The sequence below is a fragment of the Chiloscyllium plagiosum genome, unplaced genomic scaffold (assembly GCF_037043375.1).
Source record: "Chiloscyllium plagiosum isolate Xiang-an unplaced genomic scaffold, Cpla_swu_hap1 HiC_scaffold_29, whole genome shotgun sequence".
NCBI classification, from domain to species: Eukaryota; Metazoa; Chordata; class Chondrichthyes; order Orectolobiformes; family Hemiscylliidae; genus Chiloscyllium; species Chiloscyllium plagiosum.
In genome coordinates, this window is record NW_028270167.1 from 42,693,788 (window position 1) to 42,720,989 (window position 27,202).

Here is a 27,202-nt window from a genome sequence, read left to right on the forward strand (position 1 = left end):
CTTCAATTTTCCTGTCATCCTGTCAGATTGTGTATGTTGGAGTGAGATTCCTTCATCTTTCGATTCCCTTTCATCATTGAAGTCTTTCCCTGAGACAGCAGCACTGATTCCACATTCCTGTAACCATTTAATTTGTAAGTTTTGATGTGGTACTTTATTGGTAAAAATATGTTGCATCACATTTGACTGACGAAGTGGAAGCATTCGCAATCATCTTCAGCCAGAAGTGCCGAGTGGATATTCCATCTCTGTCTCCAGCAATGGTCCCCAGTATCACAGATATCAGTCTTCAGCCAATTCAATTCACTCCACAGAATATCAAGTAACAGTTGGTGGCACTGGGTACTCCAAACATTATGGGACCTGACCAGCATTTCCAGCAATAGTATTGAAGACTTGTGTTCCAGTACTTAACACTTCTCTAGTCAAGCTGTTCACAACTACAACGCTGGCTCCTACCTGATGTAAAAGCTTGCTCAGATATGTCTTGCGTGCACACAGCAGAATGAATCCAATCTGGCCAATTACCCCCTCATCAGTCTAATCTCGATCATCAATAAAATGAGGAAGGTGTGGATAATAGTGCTATCAAGCAGCACCTGCTTAGCTATAACTTCACTTAGACCCAATTTGGGTTCTGCCGGAGCCATTCAGCCCCCGACTTCATGACAGCCTTGGTTCAAACATGGTCAAAAGCTCTGAATGCCAGATGGAAAATGAAAATGACAGCCTTAACGTCAAGGCTGCATTTGACCAGATGTGGCATCAAAGAACTTTAGCAAAACTGGAGTGAATGGGAATCAAAGGAAAAAGTAAACTCCACTAGTGGAAGAATTTTTTTACCCCAAACAACCTGTTCAGTGTATTATTACACACCTCTGGAGCAGGAGGGATTTGATGGTTGTTCTTGCAGTTCAGTTATCTCAACTCAAGGAAATCTCTGCAGGAGTTCCTTGGTAGTGTCCCAAGCCCAGCCACCTTCAACTGCTCTATCAATGACATTCCCTCCATCATGAGGTCAGAAACAGAGATGTTCACTGTACACTTTTTAGCACCAGATACTGAAGCAGTCCATGAAGCAGCAAGACCTGGATAATAGCTAAGTTTGGGCTGACAAGTAGGAAGTAACATTCACGCCATACAGGTGCTAGGCAATGACCACCTCCAAAAAGAGACCACTTAATCAATGACTATCTCCAAGATAGACCAGTTTTGTTCTATGTTCTATAGGAATAATGCCAGAAGACTGGAGGATAGCAAATGTTATCCACTTGTTCAAGAAGAAGAGTGGAGACAACCTTGGTAATTATAGACAAGTGAACTTTACATTGGTTGTGGAGGGTTAAGGAAGAGAGGATTTGTAATAGTCTAGAAAGGAATAAGTTGATTAGGGATAGTCAACACGGTTTTGTGAAGGGTAGGTCATGACTTACAAACCTTTCGGGTTCTTTGAGAAGGTGACCAAAAATGTTGATGAGGGTAAAGCAGTTGATGTGGTATATATGGATTTCTGTAAGGTGTTTGATAAAGTTTCCCATGGTAGGCTATTGCACAAAATGCAGAGGCATGGGATTGAGGGTGATTTAGTGGTTTGGATCAGAAGTTGGCTAGCTGAAAGAAGATGGAGGGTGGTGGTTGATGGGAAATGTTCATCCTGGAGTTCAGTTACTAGTGGTGTACCGCAAGGATCTGTTTTGGGTCCACTGCTGTTTGTCATTTTTATAAGTGACTTGGATGAGGGCATAGAAGGATAGGTTAGTCAATTTGTGGATGACACTAAGGTTGATGGAGTTGTGGGTAGTGCAGAAGGATGCTTCAGGTTACAGAAGGACATAGATAAGCTGCAAAGCTGGGCTGAGCGGAGCAAATGGAATTTAATGTGGAAATGTGGGAGGTGACTCACTTTGGAAGGAGCAACAGGAATGCAGAGTACTGGGCTAATGGTAAGATATTTGGTAATGTAGATGAACAGAGAGATCTGTGTCAATGTACATAAATCCCTCAAAGTTGCCACCCAGGTTGATAGGGATGTAAGAAGGCATATGATGTGTTAGCTTTTATTGGCATAGGGACTGAGATTCAGAGCCATGAGGTCATGTTGCAGCTGTACAAAACTCTGGTGGGGCCGCACCTGGAGTGTTGTGTACACTTCTGGTCACTGCATTGTAGGAAGGATGTGGAAGTGTAGGAAAGGGTGCAAAGGAGATTTACTAGGATGTTGCCTGGTATGGAGTGAAAGTCTTATGAGGAAAGGCTGAGGGACTTGAGGCTGTTAGAGAGAAGGAGGTTGAAAGGTGACTTAATTGAGACATAAGATAATCAGAGGGTTAGATAAGGTGGACAGTGAGAGCCTTTTTCCTAGGATGGTGATGGATAGCACAAGGGGACATAGCTTTAAATTGAGAGGAGATAGATATAGGACAGATATCAGAGGTAGTTTCTTTACTTGGAGAGTAGTAGGGGCATAGAATGCCCTACCTGCAACAGTAGTAGACTCGCTAACTTTTGTGGTATTTAAATGGTCATTGGATAAACATATGGATGAAAATGGAATAGTGTAGGTTAGATGGGCTTCAGATTGGTCTTCAAAGTTGCGTCAACCTGTGAAACCAAAGGGCCTGAACTGCACTGTAATGTTTTAACCACCACCCCTTGATATTCAATTAAGTTACCGTCACTGAATCTCCCACTATCAACATCCTGGGATTTACCATTGGTCAGGAACTGAAGTTGATTCTTGATATAAATGCAGTGCTACAACAGCAGGTCAGAAACTAGGAACACTGCAGCAACTAACTCTCCCCCTGACTCCACAAAGCCCATTCACCATCTACAAGACTCAAGTGAAGAGTGTGATGGAATGCACCCCACTTGCCTTGACGTATGCTGATCCAAAAACACTCCAGGAGCTTGACGCTACCTCAGACAAAGAAACCTCGCTTGGTTGGCACCACATCTACCAACGCTGTCCTCACTCTCTGGACTGCCGACACTCTGTAGCAGCAGTGTGTATTATCTCCAAATGCGCTGCAGAAATTCCCCAAAGGTCCTTAGACAGCACCTTCCAAACTCTCAACATTTACTATCTAGAATGACATGGGCATGTTGCCATGACTTGGAAATATTTAACTGATTCTTCAGTGTCATAGAACATAGAGTAGAATAAAAGGTTAACATAACATCAAGGACCAAAGAGCCTGTACTGTTCTAAGATCAAGCTAACCTACATCTCCTTCATTGTACTATCATCCATGTGCCTATCCAAGAGCCACTTAAATGACCTTCATGTATCTGACCCTGTTACCAACACTGGCAGACGCACCCACCATTCTGTGTAAAGAACCAACCTCTGACGTCTCCCATAAACCTTCCTCCAAACCCCTTAAATTATGACCCCCTTGTGATCGGCATTTCTGCCCTGGGAAAAAGTGTCTGACTAATCACTCTATCTGTGCCGCTCATCATGTTGTACACTTCTATCAAGTCGGCACTCCAATTAGTAAAGCTCCAGCTCTGTCAAGCTTTCCTCATAGGACCTGCCCTCCAGCCCAGGCAGCATCCAGGTAAATTCCTCCGCACTCTCTCTAAAGCTTCCACGTCCTTCCCATAATGAGGCAACCAGAACCGGAAATAATATTCCAAGTGTGGTCTAAACAGGGCTCTATAGAGATGCAGCTTAACCTCACGGCTCTTAAACTAATTCCCCTGCTAATGAAAGCCAACACACCATATGCTGCCTTAACAACCCTATTCACTTGGCTGGCAACTTTGAGGCATCTACAGACATGGACCCCAAGATCCCTCTGATCCTCCACACTGCCAAGAATTCTGCCTTTAACGCTGTAATCCGCATTCGAGTTCAACCTTCCAAAATGAATCACTTTGCACTTTTCCAGGTTCAGCTCCATCTGTCACTCTCAGCCCAGTTCTGCATCCTGTCAATGTCCAGTGGCAACCTACGACAGCCCTCCAAACTATTCACAACTCCTCCAACCTTCACGTCATTGGCAAACTTACTAACCTACCCTTCCACTTCCTCATCCAAGTCACTCATAAAATTCACAAAGAGCAGAGGGACCGCAATAGATTCCTGCGGACCACCATTGATCACTGAGCTCCATCAACTACCACCCTCTTGTCTTCTATGGGCCAGCCAATTCTGTATCCAGACAGTCATATCTCCCTGTATCCCATGCCTCCTTTCTGAATGAGCCTACCGTGGGGAACCTTATCAAATGCCTTGCTAAAATCCAAATACGCCACATTCACTACTCTACCTTCTTTAATGTGTTTTGTCACATCCTCAAAGAATTGTTGCTTTATTAAAATTCTGGAATTACCTCCATAATGGCATTGTGGGCCTGCCTGCATCATGTGGACTGCAGCTCTTCATCAGCTCACGCTCGAAACGTTGACTCTCCTGCTCCTCGGATGCTGCCTGACTGGCTGTGCTTTTCCAGCACCACATTCTTCAACTCTGATCTCCAGCATCTGCTGTCCCCATTTTCTCTGAGCAGAAACATAACCAAATTTCAGGAAAGTGTTAGGGGAATTCAACTTCCCCTACATTAACTGGGATAATCATTATGTGAAAGCTTTGAAGAGAATGGAATTCTTAAAATCCAATCTTTTTAGTACATGGAAAAGAGGGTGTGATTCTGGCCTTAAGTTTAGGTAATGAAGCTGGACAAGTGACTGAAGTATCAGTAGGGGAGCATTCTGTATACAGTGATCATGACTCCATTAGATTCAAGATTATTGTGAAAAAAAGGATGAGCCTGAAATTGAAGTTCTAAACTGGACGAAAGCTGATTTCATTAAGATAAAATAAGGTTTGGTCAGAGTGGAATGGGAGCAGTTACTTTCATGTGTGTCTGTCTCAGAATACTGGGATACTTTAAAGAAGGAAATATGGAGAGTACAGTTCCAATATGTTCCAAAAAAGAAAAAGAATGGGAGCATGAAATCCTGGATATCAAGGGCCATACAGCATTGGATAAGAGAAAATTGAGGCATATAGTAGCCATCATGGGCTTAAAATAATAGAACCTCCAGAGGAAGAGAATGTGCACGAGGGAAATTAAACTGGAGATTAGGAGAGCTATAAGGGGTTATAAAAGGATACTGGCAGATAAAATAAAGGAACATTCTAAGTTGTTTTACAGATATATTAAGGGGTAAAAAGGGCCCATAAAGGACCACAATGATAATACGTGTGTGGAGCCAGAGGATATATGTTGTATTCTAAATGATTACTTTGGTTCAGTGCTCACTAGTGAGAGGAATGATATGTGGATAGAAATCAGGGTGAAGATCGATGATATAATTGAAGAAATTAGCATAGATGGAGAGGAGGTGGTGAGTGGTCTGGCAGGTTTAAAGTAAAAATCTTCAAGGCCAGATGAAATGTATCCCAGGTTGTCGATTTATGAAAGGGAGGGAATAGCTGGGGCATAGAACTTAGAACATTACAGCGCAGTACAGGTCCTTCGGCCCTCAATGTTGCGCCGACCTGTCATACCAATCTGAAGCCCATCTAACCTATACTATTCCGTGTACGTCCATATGCTTGTCTTTTTTTTTTAAAGATTTTTATTAGAAATTTAACATTTTTACAAGTTTACAAAAATAAATAAAACTCTCAAATACAAACATTGATATGCAATTAAATCAAATATACAATCGCCAAAATTTAACAAAAGAAAAAATACCGAAAAAGAAAAGAAACCTCAACTGTCTACTAATCTAACCTACAACTAACCAGAGTGTATAGTTAAGTCTCTTACATACTCGGAATGTGTTGACATCAAATGTAATAAAACCCGTATTCGTGCGGGATTCCTCTCCTAAGGGGCCCCGGACCAGCCAGGTTTGTAATCTCAATTAAATAAAAGCCCTTGTTAGGATAGTCGAAATATCTGTATTTGTGTAATTCAAGAAGGGCTGCCATATTTTATAAAATAATTCGGTCTTTCGGTGCACCATATTTGTAAGGAAGTCAAGGGGAATACATTCCATAATTAATCTGTGCCAATTTGAAAGTCCAGGGGGGCCCTCGTTGCACAGAAAGAGAGAATAGAAAATAGTCTCTTCCCAGGGAGGGAAAGTTCGAAAAGCCCAAAAGGAGAGATACAGGGTCCACTTTAATTTCCGTTCCTAAAATTTCTGTCAGGGTACTTGCTACTTTAGTCCAATATCTACGGATCTTATGACAGGTCCATAGGCAATGTACAAGAATGCCCACCTCTATTTTACATTTGAGACATTGGAGATGCTCCTGCCTTAAATTTTGCCAATCGAACCGGTGCTATATGGTCCCTATGAAGTATCTTCAGCTGGATAGCCTGGGTTCTGTTACAGATAGTAATTCTTCTAGCGTTTTCCCCAAATATCATTCCATGTTTCTATACAGATTTCTAGTCCCAAATCCTGATCCCATGTTTTAAGCAGATTGTCCATATCTCCCGATACTTCATCATGTAGTAAATGATAAATAGTACTGACGGAAGATACCCCCATTGGCCGTAGGACACTACATTCTCTATCTGATTTATAAAGACTATCTAATAACGTAGACTTCTTCTGTATATAGTCTCGAATTTGGAAGTATCGAAAGAGGTCTCCATTGGGTAATCCGAATTTCTGACGCAGCTGTTCAAAAGACATCAGGACCCCATCTTTAAATAGGTCCCCTAAACATGAGATACCCTGGATCTCCAGAGTTTAAAAGTGGCATCTGTAAACCCCGGTTGGAATCCCCATGCTCCCACTATTGGTGCATGGGGGATGTTTTATGTTAATTACCCTCATTTTGCCGCATTATATTCCAAGCCTTAATTGTGTTTAATATTATAGGGTTTTTACAGTGATCTGTAATGATTTTCCTCTTGTCTGAAAATAAAAGGTGAATAAGTGGGTATTTTACTTGAGAGGCCTCGATGTCCAGCCAGATTGATTGCGGGTCAGACAAGACGGCACGGTGTTACAGTGGTTAGCACTGCTGCCTCACAGTGCCAGAGACCCAGGTTCAATTCCCGACTCAGGCGACTGACTGTGTGGAGTTTGCACGTTCTCCCCGTGTCTGCGTGGGTTTCCTCCGGGTGCTCCGGTTTCCTCCCACTGTCCAAAGATGTGCAGGTCAGGTGAATTGGCCATGCTAAATTGCCCGTAGTGTTAGGTAAGGGGTAAATGTAGGGGTATGGGTAGGTTGCGCTTCGGCGGGGCAGTGTGGACTTGTTGGGCCGAAGGGCCTGTTTCCACACTGTAAGAAATCTAATCTAATCAATCAGCTATGTAACTTAATAGGGAACTTAACTGATATTTCCTAAAATCTGGGAAGTCCAATCCTCCCCTTGCCTGTGGAAGCTGTAGCTTCTTCAGCTTAATGAGGGGCCGCCTATGATTCCAGATAAAGGAACCCAGCCAGCCATATAATTTACGTAGAGCCATCCTCGGCAGCATCACCGGAAGCATTCTCATTGGGTATAGGAGACGGGGCAGGACATTCATTTTAATTAGTGCTATTCTACCCAACCAGGAAATTGGAAGGTCTCCCCATCGCTGGAGGTCCTGCCTTATCCTTTCCAGTAAATGCACAAAATTAGCCTTAAACAACTAACCAAATACTGGGGTAATAAAAATGCCTAAATATAAGAAGCCCTCCAGGGATCAATGAAAGGGAAAAAGGGATCCATCCACTAAGTGGGGTATCATAGCAAGGCCACCCATTGGCATAGCCTCCGATTTTGAAAAATTAATTTTGTAGCCTGAGAATGCGCTAAATGTATTAATAACTTGGATTAGGCGAGGTACAGACATCAGAGGATTACTGATGAATAGAAGAACATCATCTGCATAAAGGGTAATTTTATGTTTACCTGTACCAATCCTCGGAGCTGTTATATTAGGATCGGCTCGTATAGCTTCTGCTAGTGGTTCAATTATTAGCGTAAATACCAATAGTGAGAGAGGACATCCCTGACGGCAGCCCCTACCCACACTGAAGCTATCCGAACCTAATCCATTGGTAACCACAACTGCTTTGGGATCACTGTACAATGTTGAGACCCATTTGGTAAACACCTGTCCAACGCCAAACCTTTCCAATGTGTAAAACAAATATGACCATTCGACCCTATCAAATGCCTTTTCTGCGTCTAATGAAACTGCTACTCCTGGTATCTTTCCCTGATGACAAGCTTGAATCATATTCAAAACTCTTCTAATATTATTGGATGATCTACGGCCCTTAATAAACCCCGTCTGATCCTCCTTTACAATATGTGGCAATACCCTTTCTAGCCTCCATGCTAACGTTTTAGAAAGGATTTTAAAATCTAGATTTAGCAAGGATATTGGTCTATATGATGTACAATCTTCTGGGTCTTTTCCTTTTTTAAGGATAAGAGAGATATTTGCCTCTTTCAGTGAAGGCGGGAGACAGCCCTGACTATGTCAGACAGCCCTGACATAGTTATACATGTCCATAAGTGGACCAGCCAATATTTCTGTAAATTCTTTATAGAATTCAGCTTGAAAACCATCTGGGCCTGGTGCCTTACCGCTCTGAAGTTGCCTAATTGCATCAAGTATTTCTTGGACTGTTAGAGGAGCATTTAGGACCGATACCTGTTCCGGAGTTAGGCCCGGAAAGGTCAAATTTTTAAAATGACTGCATCCTCCTAGTCCTATCTTCACAATCCTGTGATTTATATAACTCAGAATAAAATTCTTTAAAGATCGCATTAATCTTTTTATGATCATGAGTCAAAATACCCGTACTTTTCTTGATAGACGTAATAGTCTGAGGGGCCTTTTTTTTCTTTGCGAGAAATGCTAAGTATCTATCCGGTTTGTCGCCATATTCATATAACCTTTGTTTTGCAAATAATATTTCCCTCTTAGCCGTTTGAGTAAGCGTAGTGTTTAGAGCTGTCCTAAGGGCCGTAATCCTTTGCAATTTAATAATAGAAGGTCTATCTTTGTATGCTGTTTCAGCTGCTTTTAAGCGAGCTTCAAGCAGATGCTGTTGTTCTCTCTTCAGTTTTTTCTGGGTCACTGAGTAGGAGATGATCAAACCTCACATGTAAGCTTTGATGGTCTCCCACATCATTGACGGATTGCTAGCCGTACCTGAATTAATTTCTAAAAAAGTTTTAAATTCTTGAGAGAAGTACTTTACAAATTTACTACCTTTCATTAGGAAGGGGTCCATACGCCAATGCTGAGGGGATGTCCCATTGTCCCTCGCCTTGATTTCCATATATACAGCAGCGTGGTCGGAAATTGCTATACTACCTATTTTACAGGATGATATGGAATTTTAAAAAATCGAGGGGGCAAAAAACATATCAATTCTGGTATGACATTTATGTGGATTGGAGTAGAAAGAAAAATCTCTGCCCTGTGGATGAAGACATCTCCATACATCTACTAATCCTAATTCTTTGTTCAGATCCACCAATTGTCTCGATCTGGGAGCTACACCTGCAGTACTCTTGGGAATCCTATCTATTTCCAGATCCATAATAAATTAAAATCTCCCCCTATAATTGTATGACGGGCACCAAAAGCCATCAATTTTGAAAATGCTTCCGTTATAAATTAAAGGGGTGTGCCGGGGGGCAGTACAAATCTAAAATCACATATTCCTCTCCATTTATAAGGGCTTTAATCAAAATATATCGTCTAGATTCATCTTTTATCTGATTTAGGATTTTGAAAGGGAAATTCTTCCGAACAAGAATAATAACTCCCCTGCTTTTTGAGCTAAAAGAAGAAAAAAAGGCCTGATCAAATCCACCCTGTCATAATTTCAAGTGTTCTTTATCCGCCAGGTGTGTCTCCTGTAGGAGAGCTATATCAACTCTTTCTTTCTTTAAGATTTGATAATAATTTCTTCCTTTTGACTGGCGAATTACTCCCCTTGACATTCCAGGTGCACCACTTAACCGACTGATCAACCATAATCATCCGGGCAAATCCGGGACTCCTCGGGAGGGGAAACCCTATCCAGAACATCCCGAGCATAGAGCATATAAAATTTACAAAAATAAAGGCTCTCTAATACACTCACAACAGTATAATAATAAATTATTTCTAAATAAAAAAAAAACTTATTTAAGTGGAGATTTTCCCCCTTGTTCCCAGGGGGTGTCACTTCCTTTCCAAAAGTCCATCATATCCTCTCCCAACCAATGCCCCACCCTTGACCCAGGCGCTCCTCAATAAAATGAGGAGAATTCAGATATAGTACAAAGCTAGAGTTAACAGTGAGCACCCTACCCCGACCCATACTAACACCTGGATATATTTGGTAATGTTAATACCATATATAAACATATAACTATAAAATTACAACCTCAACAAATAATAATTAAATATAATAATACAAAATAACAAGGGAGAAACAACTTGTTTCTCTGTCCTAAAGACAGAGGTAAAATAGAATAAGGTAACCACCTCCCCCCACCAACATTAACCAAACCTCCCAGCTTTTATATATACACACACACACACACACACACACACACACACACACAGTTTGGGTGAAGATTTGTAGCTCGGGTGCTCGTTGTTGTGGTTCTGTTCGCCGAGCTGGAACTTTTTGTTGCAAACATTTCGTCCCCTGTCTAGGTGACATCCTCAGTGCTTGGGATCCTCCTATGAAGCGCTTCTGTGGTGTTTCCTCCGGCATTTATAGTGGCCTGTCCCTGCCGCTTCCAGTTGTCAGTTTCAGCTGTCCGCTGCAGTGGCCGGTATATTGGATCCAGGTCGATCTGTTTGTTGATGGAGTTTGTGGATGAGTACCATGCTTCTAGGAATTCCCTGGCTGTTCTTTGTTTGGCTTTCCCTATAATGGTAGTGTTGTCCCAGTCAAATTCATGTTGCTTGTCGTCTGCACGTGTGGCTACTAAGGATAGCTGGTCGTGGCGTTTTGTGGCTAGTTGATGTTCATGGATGTGGATCGTTAGCTGTCTTCCTGTTTGTCCTATATAGTGTTTTGTGCAGTCCTTGCATGGGATTTTGTACACTATATTAGTTTTGCTCATGCTGGGTATCGGGTCCTTCATTCTGGTGAGTTCTTGTCTGAGGGTGGCTGTTGGTTTGTGTGCTGTTATAAGTCCTAGTGGTCGCAGTAATCTGGCTGTCAGTTCTGAAATGCTCCTGATGTATGGTAGTGTGGCTAGTCCTTTGGGTTGCGGCATGTCCTCGTTCCGTTGTCTTTCTCTTAGGCATCTGTTGATGAAATTGCGCGGGTATCTGTTTTTGGCGAATACCTTGTACAGGTGTTCCTCTTTCTCTTTTTGTAGTTCTGGTGTGCTGCAGTGTGTTGTGGCCCGTTTGAACAGTGTCTTGATGCAACTTTGTTTGTGTGTGTTGGGGTAGTTGCTTTCATAGTTCAGGACTTGGTCTGTGTGTGTGGCTTTCCTGTGTACCTTTGTGGTGAATTCTCCGTTCGGTGTTCTCTGTATTCCAGAACTGGGGAAAAGTCCTGGAATAACATGAACTTGGATCCGTTATAGATCATAGCTTGGGGGTCTTTTCCAAGATTTCTGGAAGCTTCTAGGAGTATCTGCCTCTCCCTATAGCTCTGCAGCCGGAACAGGACCGGGTGTGGGCGCTGGTTCGAGCCGGGCCTGTGTATTGCGACCCGCTCGGCCCATTCCACCCTTACCTGGCCTGATCCAGCTTCCAAATTTAAAAGCTGTGGCAGCCACTGTTCGAGGAATGCTGTAAGCTGGCCTTCCTCTTCCCGTTCAGGAAGGCCCAGCAAACGAATATTTTTTCGACAACCTCGATTATCGAGGTCGTCAGTGTGATTCTCTAAGGTCCGGACTCGCTGTTCGAGAGTCCGGACCTGATCTACGGCCATTTGCGCTGTAGTTTCGGAGGTCGCGGCCTTTAACTCCGCCCCTCCAACTCGGCGCTCGATTTCCCGGATGTCTCGGTTGTGCTTCTGCAGTGCGGCCTAGAGTGAGTCCCATCGATTTCGGGATTCTTCAGTAAAAGCATCGATCTTCGCATCCAGTTTGGAGATCATTTCCACAAGGCTTGTCACTGTAGGTAAGTCCCTCGGGGCGGCTGCGGATGCCTCAGCTGCAGCTGGAGAGGGTGGGGGAGGAGTTCCTGCTTGCTGAGAGATGCGGGCTCCCTTCCCTTTGGTCATTTTTACTAAATATTAGATTGTTTAAATTTAATACTAAGCAACTAATTAAATTAAACAGCTATTATAAATGATTTAGTGAGTGTGGTGGGGGTGGGTGACCCACTTTACCCAAGTCTTGGGAGGAGCACTATAGAGTCAGACTTGCTGGGTCGCCGCAATCTTGGATCTAATGGCGACTTAAATGTACTTAAATGTGGCGAATCTACTACCATTGCAGGAAAAGCATTCCATACCCTTACTACTCTCTGAGTAAAGAAACTACCTCTGACATCTGTCCTATATCCATCACCCCTCAATTTAAAGCTATGCCCCCTCAGGCGCGCCATCATCATTCTTGGAAAAAGGCTCTCCCTATCCACCCTATCTAACCCTCTGATTATCTTATATGTCTCTATTAAGTTACCTCTCAACCTTCTTCTCTCTAACGAAAACAGCCTCAAGCCACTCGGCCTTTCCTCGTAAGACCTTCCCTCCATACCAGGCAACATCCTCGTAAATCTCCTCTGCACCCTTTCCAAAACTTCCACATCCTCCTTATAATGCGGTGACCAGACCTGCACACAATACTCCAAGTGCGGCTGCACCAGAGTTTTGCACAGCTGCAGCATAACCTCATGGTTCTGGAACTCGATCCCTCTATTAATAAAAGCTAAAACACTGTATGCCTTCTTAACAACCCTGTCAACCTGGGTGGCAACTTTCAAGGATTTGTGTACATGGACACCGAGATCTCTCAGCTCATCTACACTCCCAAGAATCTTACCATTAGCCCAGTACTTTGCCTTCTGGTTACTCCGACCAAAGTGAATCACCTCTCACTTGTCCGCATTAAACTCCATTTGCCACACCTCAGCCCAGCTCTGCAGCTTATCTAAGTCCCTCTGTAACCTACAACATCCTTCGTCACTATCTACAACTCCACCGACCTTAGTGTCGTCTGCAAATTTACTAACCCACCCTTCTACGCCCTCATCCAGGTTGTTTATAAAGATGACGAACAGCAGTGGATCCAATATCGACCCTTGCGGTCCACCACTAGTAACTGGACTCCAGGATGAACATTTCCCATCAATCACCACCCTCTGTCTTCTCTCAGCAAGCCAATTACTGATCCAAACTGCTATATCTCCCACAATCCCATTCCTCCACATTTTGTACAATAACCTACTGTGGGGAACCTTATCGAACGCCTTGCTGAAATCCATATACACCATGTCAACTGGTTTACACTCATCTACCTGTTTGGTCACCTTCTCGAAGAACTCAATAAGGTTTGTGAGGCATGACCTACTCTTCACAAAACCGTGCTGATTATCCCTAATCAAATTATTCTTTTCTAGATGATTATAAATTCTAGCTCTTATAACCTTTTCCAACACTTTACCAATAATTGAAGTAAGGCTCACTGGTCTACAATTACCAGGGTTGTCTCTGTTCCCCTTCTTGAACAGGGGAACCACATTTGCTATCCTCCAGTCTTCTGGCACTATTCCTGTACACAATGACAATTTAAAGATCAATACCAAAGGCTCGGCAATCTCCTCCCTGGCTTTCCAGAGGATCCTAGGATAATCCTATCTAGCCCAGGGAACTTATCTATTTTCACACTCTGCAGGATTTCTAATACCTCTTCCTTCTGAACCTCAATCACACCCCCAGTCTAGTAGCCTGTATATCCGTATTCTCCTCGACCACATTGTCGTTTTCTAGAGTGAATACTGTCGAAAAATATTCATTTAGTGCCTCCCCTATCTCCTCTGACTCCACACACAACATCCCACTACTATCCTTGATTGGCCCTAATCTTACTCTCGTCATTCATTTATTGCTTAAATACCTATAGAAAGCCTTCGGGTTTATCCTGATCCTATCCGCCAACAACTTCTCATGTCTCCTCCTGGCTCTTCTGAGCTCTCTTTTTAGATCTTCCCTGGCTACCTTGTAACCCTCAAGCGCCCTAACTGAGCCTTCACATCGCATCCTAAGAAAAGCCGTCTTCTTCCTCTTGACCAGAGATTCCACTTCCTTCGTAAACCACCGCTCCACCGCTCCCCCGCTCCACAGCTTCCTCCCTGCCTGACAGGTATATACATATCTAGGACACACAGGAGCTTTTCCTTGAATAAGCTCCACATTTCTAATGTGCCCATCCCCTGCCGTTTCGTTCCCCATCCTATGCTTCCTAAATCTTGCCTAATCGCATCATAATTGCCTTTCCCCCAGCTGTAACTCTTGCCCAGTGGTATACACCTATCCCTTTCTATCACTAAAGTAAACTTAACAGAATTGTGATCGCTATCGCCAAAGTGCTCACCTACTTCCAAGTCTAAAACCTGGCTGGGCTCATTACCCAGTACCAAATCTAATGTGGCTTCGCCCCTTGTTGGCCTGTCTACATACTGTGTCAGGAAGCCCTCTTGCACACACTGGACATAAACTGACCCATCTATAGTACTCAAACTATATTTGGAATATTTGGAAAGTTGAAGTCCACCGTGACAACTACCCTGTCTCTCTCTCTCTCTCCTGTCGAGAATCATCTTTGCTATCCTTTCCTCTACATCTCTGGAACTATTCAGAGGCCTATAGAAAACTCCAAACAGGGTGACCTCTCCTTTCCTGTTTTTAACCTCAGCCCATACTATCTCAATTGACGAGTCCCCAAACATCCTTTCTGCAACTGTAATACTGTCCTTGACCAACAATGCCACACCTCCTCCTCTTGTACCATCTTCTCTGTTCTTTCTGAAACATCTAAATCCTGGAACCTGCACCAATCTTTCCTGCCCCTGCTCCAACCATGTCTCCGAAATGGCCACAACATCGAAGTCTCAGGTACCAACCCATGCTGCAAGTTCACCCACCTTATTCCGGATGCTCCTGGTGTTGAAGTAGACACACTTCAAACCAACGTCTTGCTTGCCATCTTGTGTCCCTGAAACTTGATTTCGGACCTCCCTACTCTCCACCTTTTCTATACTCGAACTACAATTTTGGTTCCCATCCCCCTACTGGATTAGTTTAAACCCACCCCAATAGCCTTAGCGAATCTCCCCCCCCCCCCCCCCCCCCAGGATATTGGTAGCCCTCTGGTTCAGATGAAGACCATCCTGCTTGTAGAGGTCCCACCTACCCCAGAAAGAGCCTCAATTATCAAGAATCCAAAACCCTCCCTCCTGCACCATCCCTGTAGCCACATGTTCAACTCCTCTCTCTCCCTATTCCTCGCCTCGTTAGCATGTGGTGCAGGCAACAAACCAAAGTTTTTCGAATTCTCTATTGGAAACTATTGGAAGCAATTCTGAGGGACAGCATTAAACTTCAAATGGAGCAACAGGGATTAGCCAGGAGTAGTCAGTATGGTTTTATTAAGGGGAGGTCAGGTCTGACCAACATTTGAATTTTGAAGAGGTGACCAGGTGTGTAATGGGAGCACTGCTTTTAATGCCTTCTTGGACTTCAGCAAGGATTTTGATAGAATCTCACATGTAGACAAATAGCAAAAGTAAGAGGCTAGAGGATTCGGCAAAATCTGGCAAATTAGCTTCACAGTTGGCTGAGTGACAGGACGTACATGATGATGGTTGAGGGGTGTTTTCCGATGTGAAGTCTGTATGTAGTGGGATCCCATGGGTCAGTGTTGTGGCCCTTGCTATTTGTGCTTTGCATAACTGACTTAGATTTAAATGTAGGAAGGTTGGCCAGTAAGTTCACACGTAACACACAAAAATTGATGGAATAGTAAATAGTGAGAAGAATATATTTAGATTAGAGGTCTGGGGACTGGTCATATGGGCTTATCAGTAGCAAATAGAATTCATTTCAGATAAACATGAGGTGATGCATTTAGGAAGAACAAACATGGCAAGGGAATACATGATGGATAGTAGTATTATGGGAAGCACCAAAGGGACCTTGGTGTGCATGAAGAAGAATCCCTTAAGGTCTCAAGATGGTTGGAGAAAGTGGTTAAGAAGTCATAAGGGGATATTTGCCATTATTAGTAAAGATACCATAGAGTTTAAGAGGAGGGAGGTTAGGCTGGAACTGTATAAAATGTAGGTTAGGCCATAGCTAGAGGTATTGTGTGCAGTTCTGGAGTCCAGATTGTAGGAGGGGTGTGGTTGCACTGGAGAGGATGCAGAGGAGATTTATCAAGAAGTTATCTGGGCTGGAGAGTTTCTTTCATGAAAAGACATTGAATAGATCAGAGTTCTTTTCTTCAGAACAGAGGAGATTGAGAGGGGACATGATTGAGATTTGTTAAATTATGAGTAGTATTTGTTAAATTATGAGGGTAGACAGGAAGAAGTTTTTTCCTTATGGAGGGAATAATAATTAGTGGCATAGATTTAAGCTAAGGGTCAGAAGGGTTGAAAGGAGATGTGAGATAAAGGCATTCTGACCCAAAAGGTGGTGGGATTTGAAATTCATCACCTGTAAGGGTAGTAGAGGCAGAAACCATCATATATGTGCTGGCATTCTTAAACATTTAAGGCTATGGACCAAGTGTTTGAAAATGGAATTAGAATATTTAGATGTTTGTTTTTGAGCATCAGATACGCAATGGACCAAAGGCCTTTATCTGTGCAATAGTTCTCTATCACTCAAATAGAATATGCACAGTATTCCAAATGTGGTCTCATCTGTATCCTGTATAATTGAAGTATTCAGTCAGTGTTTCTGTTACAAACTCTGCTTTTGATGTTTCTCTCTTGTCCTGTCAATCCCAGAGTGTCTGTGTTTTTACAAATGTTTATCAGCTACCCCGTTGACCAAAAAAGGTGTTTTGTTTCCGATAGAGTGTGGAAAAATTCTGGAAGGATCTGGGAACTTTTCTTCCCCATACTACCCTGCCTATTATCCACCTCGAGCAGACTGTACCTGGACCTTAAAGGTAAGAAAATACCATTTGGTTTGTTCTGTCACATGTTCTTCCTATTGAGATGCATTACTTCACACTTCACTATTACATTTTAGTGATTGTGAACATTTTGCCAGGCAGTTATCTTTTAGCCCTTTGACCATTGTTTCCTAATTTTTTTTGGTTTTGTCATCTACAGTATCTACAATACTGAAACAGCTCTCGTCAAAGTCTCAAATTTCATCCTATGTGATCGTAAGAGAGAGTGACTTTGCTACCTGGGCCTTCTTGACCTGATTGGAGCCTTTGATTGGGTTGATGAAAACATCATCTAGGGACTCTGCTTTGTCATCCAGCTATGTCAGACTGCTCTCACTTGTTCCATTCTTATCTATTCTGATCCCATTTCTTATCTACAAAAACATAGACACTCTGGGATTGACAGGACAAAAGAGAAACAAGTGGGCGGCACAGTGTTTAGCACTGCTGCCTCACAGCGCCAGAGACCCGAGTTCAATTCCCGTCTCAGGCGACTGACTGTGTGGAGTTTGCACATTCTCCCCGTGTCTGCGTGGGTTTCCTCCGGATGCTCCGGTTCCTCCCACAGTCCAAAAATGTGCAGGTTAGGTGAATTGGCCATGCTAAATTGCCCGTAGTGTTAGGTGAAGGGGTAAATGTAGGGGAATGGATCTGGGTGGGTTGCACTTCGGCGAGTCTGTGTGGACTTGTTGGTCCAAAGGACCTGTTTCCACACTAAGTAATCTAAACTTCATATTAACTTAATGGTACTGAAACTAAGTGTGCTTTTATGCAGACAATGCACAGCTTCACCTTCTCACGCACGACTGTTGAAGAGACCTAAACCGTCAGACTGCCTGACTGAGCAGAAATTTACTCCCAACTAAATATCAGGAAGATGAGACCTATTGTTTTTGATGGTGGCTCCTTGCTCTGTTGCCTTTGTACGGGATCCATATCTTTCCCTGACCGCAGTCTGAGACTAAACCAGTCCATTTGATCTTTGGGTTCACTATCACTGAAGTCACCTGTTTCCAGATCCGCAATGTTGTCAGACCTTGCTCCTTTCTCAGCTTATTTCCTGCTGAAATCCTCTTTTGTGAATTTGTCATCTCTCGACTTAACTATTCTAATGCACTTGTGGCCCAACTTCTGCCCTCCTTTTTGACCGAGCTTTTCTAATATCACCTGAGGCCCAGGTCATATTTTGTTTTATAATTACTGCTTGTGAGATGTTTAATTATATAAATGGTGGTATAAACACAAATTGTATTAAAGGTCTCCTCACCATTGACTGCAACCTGACAGGCTTTTAGTTGTTAAATTTATCCCTGTAATATGTTTCAAATGGGATGTGTAACAACTGTTATCCTCCAGTCTTCTGGCTCCACTCATGTCTTATTTTAATTCTTTGACAAACTACAACCATCATTGGCATTTATTACCCATCACCAAAAGTTCAAGGTTGTGGACAGGCTGTTATTCAAACAGGTTGCTGTGTCCTCTTGTTGAGCTGCAATCATCTAGGCAAGTGGAGAATATCCCATCATAGTCCTAACTCCTAACATGCAGATGGTGAACAAGGTTTGGGGAGTCAGGAGGGAAGTTCCACAGGATACTAAATGGAACAGACTTTGAACAGAGCTAACAACTCAGGACTGGGTTTTCCATGAGGTGCAGTGGATAATCAGTGGCAGCAGAATCATACTCCAACAGAACCTGCCACCTCATGGCCCTCCACTCTACCACGGGGCAGCACAGTGACTGCTCTTAGCACTGCTGCCTCACAACGCCAGCAACCTGGGTTCAATTCCACCCTCTGGCAACTGTGCAAACTCTACATAGACATTCTCCCTGTGTGTCTGGTCTGGTTTCCTCCCACAGTCCAAAGATGCGCAGGTTAGGTGGGTGAATGATCAGTGCTCAGTAAAGGTCATCGAATTTGGTGTGTGTTGCACCATTTGAACTTTTCTTCCACCAGTGCCTCCTCGGTGTTTACATTTTCATTCGTGACTCCCATCCACCCGGCGAAGACCCCCTTCCCCAACCTCCAACATACTTGTAGACACCCTTCTTACCCTCCCTCAACCTTTTTATCTTGAACTGCTGTTGTGACATTGACCGTCTCAACCTGTCTACCCATCTCATCCACACCAACCTCTCACACTCGCAATGCGCAGCCCTCCACTCCCTCTGCTCCAACCCCAACCTTGCCATCAAACCAGTGGATGGGGACGGGGACAGTGTGGCGGCGGGGGGGGGGGGGGGGGGGTGTTCAGCGGTAGTGTGGCATACTGAACTCTACCTCACCAAAGCTAGATGCCAAATTGCTGACACCTCCACCTATTGTGCCCCCTCAACCACAACCCCACCCTTCACAAAACCATCATCTCCCAAACTGTCCACAGCCTCATCACATCAGGGGATCTCCCATCCACAGCCTTCAATCCTGTACCACCTGATTCTATCTCTTACCCAAAATCCACAAACCTGATTGACCTATTGTCTCCACCTGCTCCTGTCCCACTGAACCCATCTCCTCATATCTCGACTCCGCCCTGTTCTCCTTGTCCAGGAACTCCCCACGTACATTCAGGACATCACTCATGCCCTCCACTTCCTCCATGACTTTTGATTGCCTGGCTCCCAACACCTCATCTTCACCGTGGACATCCAGTCCCTGTACATGTCCATCCTCCTGGTGGAGGCCCACATGGACTCCGTTTCTTCCTACCGACCTAACCATGCCCCCTCCACTGACACACTCACTCGATTGGCGGAACTGGTCCTCACCCTCATCAACATCTCCTTCAAATCCTCTCACTTCCATCAGACCAAAGGGTAGCTATGGGTACCCGCATGGGCCCCAGCTATGCCTGCCTCTTCGTAGGGTAAGTGGAACTGTACATCTTCTGTAGCTACACCAGCACCTTTTACTCTGCTACATCGATGACTGTATTGGTGCCACCTCGTGCTCCCATGCGGAGGTTGAATGGTTCATCAACACTTTTCATTCTGACCTCAAGTTCACATGGATCATCTCTGACAACTCCCTCCCCTTCCTGGACCTCTGACTCCAATTCTAGCAACCAACTCAACACTGGCAACAATTTCAAACCCGGTAGAAGTGGGTACTGCAGACGCTGGAGATTAGATTCCTGATGAAGAGCTTTTGCCTAAAATGTCTATTTTCCTGCTCCTCGGGTGCTGCTTGACCTGGTGTGCTTTTCCAGCACCACTCTAATCTTAGCTCTGAGAGTCAATGGGTTTGAAATAGAGTTATCTTGACTACACCTCCTCCCAACCAACCCCCCTGATTAAAAACATGATCCCTTGCTCCCAATTCCCCGACCTCCACTATATCTATCCCAGGAGGAACAATTCCAATCCAGAACATCCCAAATATCCTCCTATTTCAGGGACTACAATCTCCCCTCCCACATGATCAATAATGCCCTCCAGTGCATCTCCTCCACTTCCCGCACCTCTGCCCTCGAACCCCACCCCTCCCTCCGCAACAAGGATAGAACCTCCCTGCTCCTCATCTTCCACCCCACTAATCTCCGGACAAACCTCTGCATTTCCATCACCTACAGTCAGATCCCACCCCAAAAAATATATTTCCCTCCCCATCCCTACCTACGTCCCACAGAAAGCATTCCTTCCACGACTCCCTTGTTCGGTCAATAACCCTCACCAACCCACCCTCCACACCAGTGCCTGTCTTTGCCACCGCATGAGGTGTAAAACCTGCACCCTCACCTCCGTCCATGGCCCCAGAGGATCTTTTCACATCTGGTAAAGATTTTCCTGCACATCCACCCACCTCATCCACTTGATGTGGTCCCCTCTACATGGGAAATAGGGTGCTATTGCATGGAGCTTTTCAGGGAATATCTCTGGGACACACACACACCAAACAACCCTATCGCCCTGTAGCTAACCACTTCAACTTCCCCTTCCACTCCAGGAGAAAGTGAGGACTGCAGACCAGAGTCGAGTGTGTGTTGCTGGAAAGCACAGCAGGTCAGGCAGAATCCGAGGAGCAGGAGAATCGACGATTCGGGCATAAGCCCTTTCCTCCCCTCCCACTCCCCCAACAATATGCAAGTCCTGGGCTGCCTCCACCATCAAATCAAATCCATCAATGAAGGAAGAACTTCATCTTCCGCCTTTGGATCCTTCAAGCACGTGGCATCAACATTGGCTTCACCAGTTTCTAATTCTTTCCTCCACCAACTCATCTCAGATCCAACCCTCCAACTTGGCACTACCCTGTTGACTTGTCCTACCTCTTCTTCCCACAGACCTATCAGAATTACCCCCCACCTGTATCCACTTATCATCTATCAGGAATTCCTGATAAAAGGCTTATGCCCGAACGTCGATTCTCCAGCTCCCAGATGCTGCCTGACCTTTTGTGCTTTTCCAGCACCACACATTTTGACTCTTCAGAGAGTGACCCTGGTTCCACACTCAACTGCCATCAGGAACATCCTTCCTGCTTCTGCTGTCTAGTCCTGTTTGAGTTTTATAAGGTTCTGAGATCCCCCTCATACTTCTGACCTCCGGTGAATATTATCCTCACTGTTTCAAAATTTCATCACGTGTCAGTGCTGCCATCCCAGGAATCAGACTGATACACCTTGCTGTACTCCCTCAGCAGCAAGAACATCCTTCCCCAGATGAGACCCGAACTGTACACGTGTGGTCTCACCAAGCCCCTGTATAATTGCAGCAAGAAATCCCTGCTCCTATACTTCAGCTTGCTTGCTAAGAAGGCCAATATACTATTTCCTGCCTTCTCCACCTGTTGTACTTGCAAGCTTGCTTTCAGCGACAGGTGAACAAGGACATCCAGGTCTCATTGCACATACCCCATCTCAAGTTATAGTCATTTAGATAATCTGGCTTCCTGTTTCTGTTGCCAAAAACACATCTCACGTGTTTTAAAAAAAACAAGATTCCCTTGTCTAGTCACAGCACATATATGCCATTCTCTCATCAATGGGAATCACAGGATAATGATAGTGGGGGATTTGATGATGGAAGTGTCAAAAAAGGTCAAGAGGCGATGGTAGATTTTCTCCTCCTCTGGGGTTCGGTGTAATGATGTTGTCTATTACTAGTGTTGTCTCCATCTTTTCATCTGTGAAAGTGTGTTGAGTGTGGACCATTTTTCTCTTCAGGTGTCTCCTTCCATGCGGGTAAAAGTGGAGTTCAAGATGTTTCTTCTTCAAGAGCCAGTGAATGGAGTCTGCAACGATTATGTGGAAATAAATGACCAGAAGTGAGTTATTCAAACTGAGAGGCCATAGATATAGGAACAGGAGTAAGCTGTTCAGCCCCATGAGACTCTGCAATTCTGTCAGATCATGGCTAATCTGACATTCCTTGCATTCATTTTTCCTGTCCTTTCGCACAACCCTTGATTCCCCTATAGATTATGAATCTATCTCAGCCTTAAATAAACTCAGGCACTCTGCCCCCACATCTCTCTGTGGCAAGGTGTTCCAAAGAGATGCAACCCACTGAGAGAAGAAATTCCTCCTCGCATTTACCCAGACTTAAATTGGCACCTTTTTATTCAGAGACTGTGCCCTTTGGTCTTAGATTCCCATGACAGGAAGCATCCTCTCAGGATTTATCCTATCAGGTGCCTTAATAATCCTACATGTTTCATTAAGACATTCTTCTAAACTCCTGTGAGTAGAGTCTCAACATTTATTCATACAGCAAGAAAACAGACACTTCAGTCCAACCAGTACATGCTGAACATAATCCCAAACCAAACTGGTCCCACCTGCCTGCTCCTGGCTCATATCCATCCAAATCCTTCTTATTCATGTAGTTTTCTCATTTTCTTTAAAATGTCATGATTGTATCTACATCCACCTTCATGTTCCAAGTGAACCTCGCTCTGTAAAAATTTCTGCCATCATGTCTTTTTACATCTTTCTCTTCTCACATTAATAATTTGCCCCAAGTCTTGAAATCTACCCATTCCAGGGAAGTGACTACAATGAACTCTATTTATACCCCTCATTATTTCATGAACTACTACGACTTCGCCTCTCAATCTCCTACACTCCAGTCAAAGAAATCCCAGCCTATCCGGCCTTTATTTATAACTCAAACTGGTAACATTCTGATAAATCTCTTCAGAGCCCCCTTCAGCTTACAAAATTCCTTCCTATAACTAGGCGATCAGAAGAGGCCTCACGAATGTCATGTACAACCTCAACATGATTTCCCAATTCCTATAGTCAAAAGACTAAACAATGAAGGCAAGCGTGCCAAATGCCTTTTCAACCACCCTGTCTGTATGTGACACAAACTTCAAACAGATATGTACCTGCGCCCCTCGGTCCCTCTATTCTACAACCCATTACTCAAGGCCCTATCATTACCTCGCAATACCATGCATTTATCCAGATTGAATTCCATCTGCCATTTATCAGTTGATTTACCCATTTGATAAAGTTCTTTTTGTAATATTAGAAAACATTCATTGTCTACTATGCCACTAATTTTGGTGTCAATCACAAACTTACTAACCAGGTCTTCTATGTTCTCATCCAAATCATTTATATAAATGACAAACAAAAGAGGACCCAGAACCGATCCCTGTGGACCTCCAGTCTGAAAAGTAGCTCTCCAGTACCACGCTGTCTCCTGCCATTAAGCCAATTATGTATCCAATTGGCAAGCTCGCCCTGAATTCTATATGACCTAACTTTATTAAAGTCATTGACTTTACTAATTAGTCAACCATGCAGAACCTTGTCAAAGTAAACAACATCTACTGCTCTGCCTCATCAATCTTTTTGATAGCTTCTTCAAAAAATCTCCAAGTTTGTGAATCGATTTTCCTCTCACAAAACCATGCTGGCTATCCCAAATTAATTTTTGCCTCTCTAAATGTTCAAAAATCCTATCTTCTTCAATTACCTCAAACAATTTAACCACAACTAAAGTTGGGCTCCCAGGTCTAGTTCTCCAGTTTGTCTTTACAACCTTTCTTCAACAAACGTACAACATTAGCCACCCTCCCATCATCAGACACCTCACCCATATTTGTAGATAATGCAAATATTTCTGCAAGAGATCTTTCAATTTCCTTCCTTATTTCCTACAACATTCTGGGATAAATTAGCGATTTATCTAAGACCTCTCGAATAGACCTTATCTATTCTCCAGGACCTCCTGAACTTCCTCTTCTGTAATGTTAATTGTTTTAAAACATCACTTTTTTTCTCTACATTCTCCAGACTCCATTTCTTTTTCCACAGTAAAAACAGATACAAAATTTTCATTTAATATCTCTCCCAACTCCTGGCATTTAGCACAAAGAAACCTCCTTGATCTTTAAAGTGCCCTACCCTCTCTAGTTACCTTCTTACACTTAATATATTTGCAGAATATCTTTGGAGTATCCTTAACCTTATCTGCCAATGCTATTTCACATCCCCTCTTTGCCTTCTTGACCTCTTAATCTATATGAACACTGCAGGGGCATTCTGAAGAGATTTAATTGAACCAAGTTGTCTATGTCTAAAATAAGATTCTCTTTTTAAATTCTTGACCAGGACCTCACTATCTTTATTCATCCATTGTTCCTTAATCTAACCAGCCTTACTCTTCACTCTAACAGAAACATAATGCCTCTGAACTCCTGTCACCACATGTTTGAAAGCCTCCCACTTGTCAGACATCCCTTTCCTACAAACAATTACTCCAATCAACTTTTGCAAGTTCTTGTCTTATATCGTTAAAATTTGCCTTACTCCAGTTAAAAGCTTTAACCTTTATTGGAAGGCTTATCTTTTTCCACAACCATTTTGAAGCTAATAGAATTGTGATTGAGGAGGCTTGGTGGTCTCCTACTTTTATTTCAGTCACCTGCCCTGCCCTATTGTCCAAAAATGGTCTAGTTTTGCTCCTTCTCTTGTAGGAGCATCCACATATTGATAAAGAGACTTTTCTTGAACACATTAGACAAATTCTTCACTATGGTAGCCCAAATCAATGTTTGGAAAGTTAAAATTCCCCCATTATTACAATTTTATTATGCTTACATATATCTGCGATCTCCCTACATCTCTGTTTCTCAATTTCTCTCTTACTATTGGGGGCCCTATAGTAAATCTCATCAAGGTGATCTTTCCTTTCTTATTTCCAATTTGTACTCATATATTTTTACAGGATGCTTTTTCAGAAACATCTTCCCTAGTTACAACAATAATATATTCTTTAATCAAAAAGCACCCCCCCATCTTTCTTGCCAACTATCTTGCCTCCTTTCTCATCCTTTCTATAGCTTCTAAAACCCAGAACATTGAGCTGCCAGTTTCTGTAATAGCTAGCTGTCCCAATTCCATGTTCCTAACGTGCCCTGAGTTCATCAATTTTACCTGTAAGACTCCTTACATTGAAATTAATGCAATTTAGCTCTTCAAAGTTACTTTATACTCTGAGTCTCTCATCTTCCTTTTCTAACTGACATGCTCTCTTCATGTTCAGAACCTTCCCCATCAATCTTTCGGTTTACCTTGCTACTTAGAGTTCCTCCACACCCCCTCTGCAGCAGTATAAAGTCTCCCTTAATGGAACTTAGCATATCTGCTAAGATATCGGTCCCTTTCCAGTTCAGGTTAGACCCATCTGTTTTAAAAAGGTCTTTTCTAACCCAAAACACATTCCAATTGTCCAAAAACCTGAATCCCTGAACAACACATCACCTCTTCAGCCATTGATTTATCTCCTTTTATGTTTAGCCTTTACTCAAGACAGTCCCTCAATACCATGGATCATTCTAGTGAACCTTCTCTGAATTGTCACTCTCAATACTTTAGACGTGATCTCACAGTTGCAGCAAGACAGCCGTACCCTTAAACTCCAACCCACTTAAAGTAAGGGCCAACATTCCATTAGCCTTCCTGATTACCTGCTGCATCTGTGTTTCATGCAGAACTACTCAAAGCTGTTTCTGTTGCAGCTTTTTGCAGTTTTTCTCCATCTCATTATTTGGCAGGTTTCCCTATAATCTGCAAACTTATTTTCTGTATTTCCAATGCTGCAGGTTATTAATGAAAATCCAGAAAAGTATCAGGTCTAAGACCAATCCAAGGAAGACACTATCAATAACTTAAGGTTAACGGATGTAGTTGAATTTAAAGTTAAGTTTTGTTTGTGAGAGTGGAGCCAATTTTTAGTTGCCCTATCAATCTTTGCACAGATACCAGAAGGTTCTGTCTTGTGAAGAAGAAACCAAGTGAAAGTTAACTTTACAAAGGCATTCTGAGTACCCTGGTGATGATGTTTACTGGACTTCCCTCATGCAACTTCTCCAAAAAAAAAAATATTTTGTTCATGTTTGTTAGACGTGACCTTTCCTTTTTGCGGAATCCCAGTAGCCTGATTTTAATTCTGAACAAGAAGGTTTGAGTAGGTTCATGCGCATATTCTGAATTTCTAATGAATCTTTCCCTTTCCAATTGAATATTAAGTGCATCCTTCTTCCCTCCTTACTTATTTCCAATAATGACAATCAGGTTGATAGGCCTGTATTCTTTGTCTCTGCTTTGTCCCCTTGTTGGAAAGTAGGAACAAGGCGAAACCAGCTTCCAGTCTCAGGAAACTATATTTGTCTCAATTGATTTAAGATGATATGTGATAAAAGCTCACAGGACACCTGTCTCAAATGCTTCATTGCCCTTGGTGAATATCATCTGGGCACACAACCAATTAATTTTGATCTTCCCTCACCTATCTGAGGTGACATTGCCTAAAGGAGTTTGGTTTGAAATAGCCAGTTAGCAGCTTTCCTCAGCTCCTTTTCTCAGTTTTTTTTTATTAAATGCAAGACATTACTAACAAAAAAATCCATCAGAATGTGCAAATTGCATGGACTCCCCAACTTGCAAATGTCTGACTTGTGATCACTTGTACTTCTGAACATGATCCCATAATTTTAAAGATGTGATCTATGAATGTTTCTTGTACTTATTTTCTATTGTTCTGTGTATGTGTTCCAACTTGTGAACTAAGAACAAAGAAAATTACAGTACAGGAACAGGTCCTTTGGCCCTCCAAGCCTGTGCCGATCCAAATCCTCTAGCTAACCCTGTTGCCTATTTTATAAAGATCGG

At 43.1% G+C, this 27,202-nt stretch overlaps 1 protein-coding gene across 1 annotated transcript in view; it reads left to right on the forward strand.

Annotated features, from left to right (window-relative positions):
* Window positions 1-27,202, forward strand: part of LOC122540761 (suppressor of tumorigenicity 14 protein-like) — a 129,250-nt gene that overhangs the window by 61,635 nt on the left and 40,413 nt on the right. The window contains exons 9-10 of the mRNA XM_043676959.2: window positions 16,972-17,066; window positions 22,241-22,341. Of these exons, the coding sequence (XP_043532894.2) occupies window positions 16,972-17,066; window positions 22,241-22,341 (196 nt within the window). The remainder of the gene's footprint in view (window positions 1-16,971; window positions 17,067-22,240; window positions 22,342-27,202) is intronic.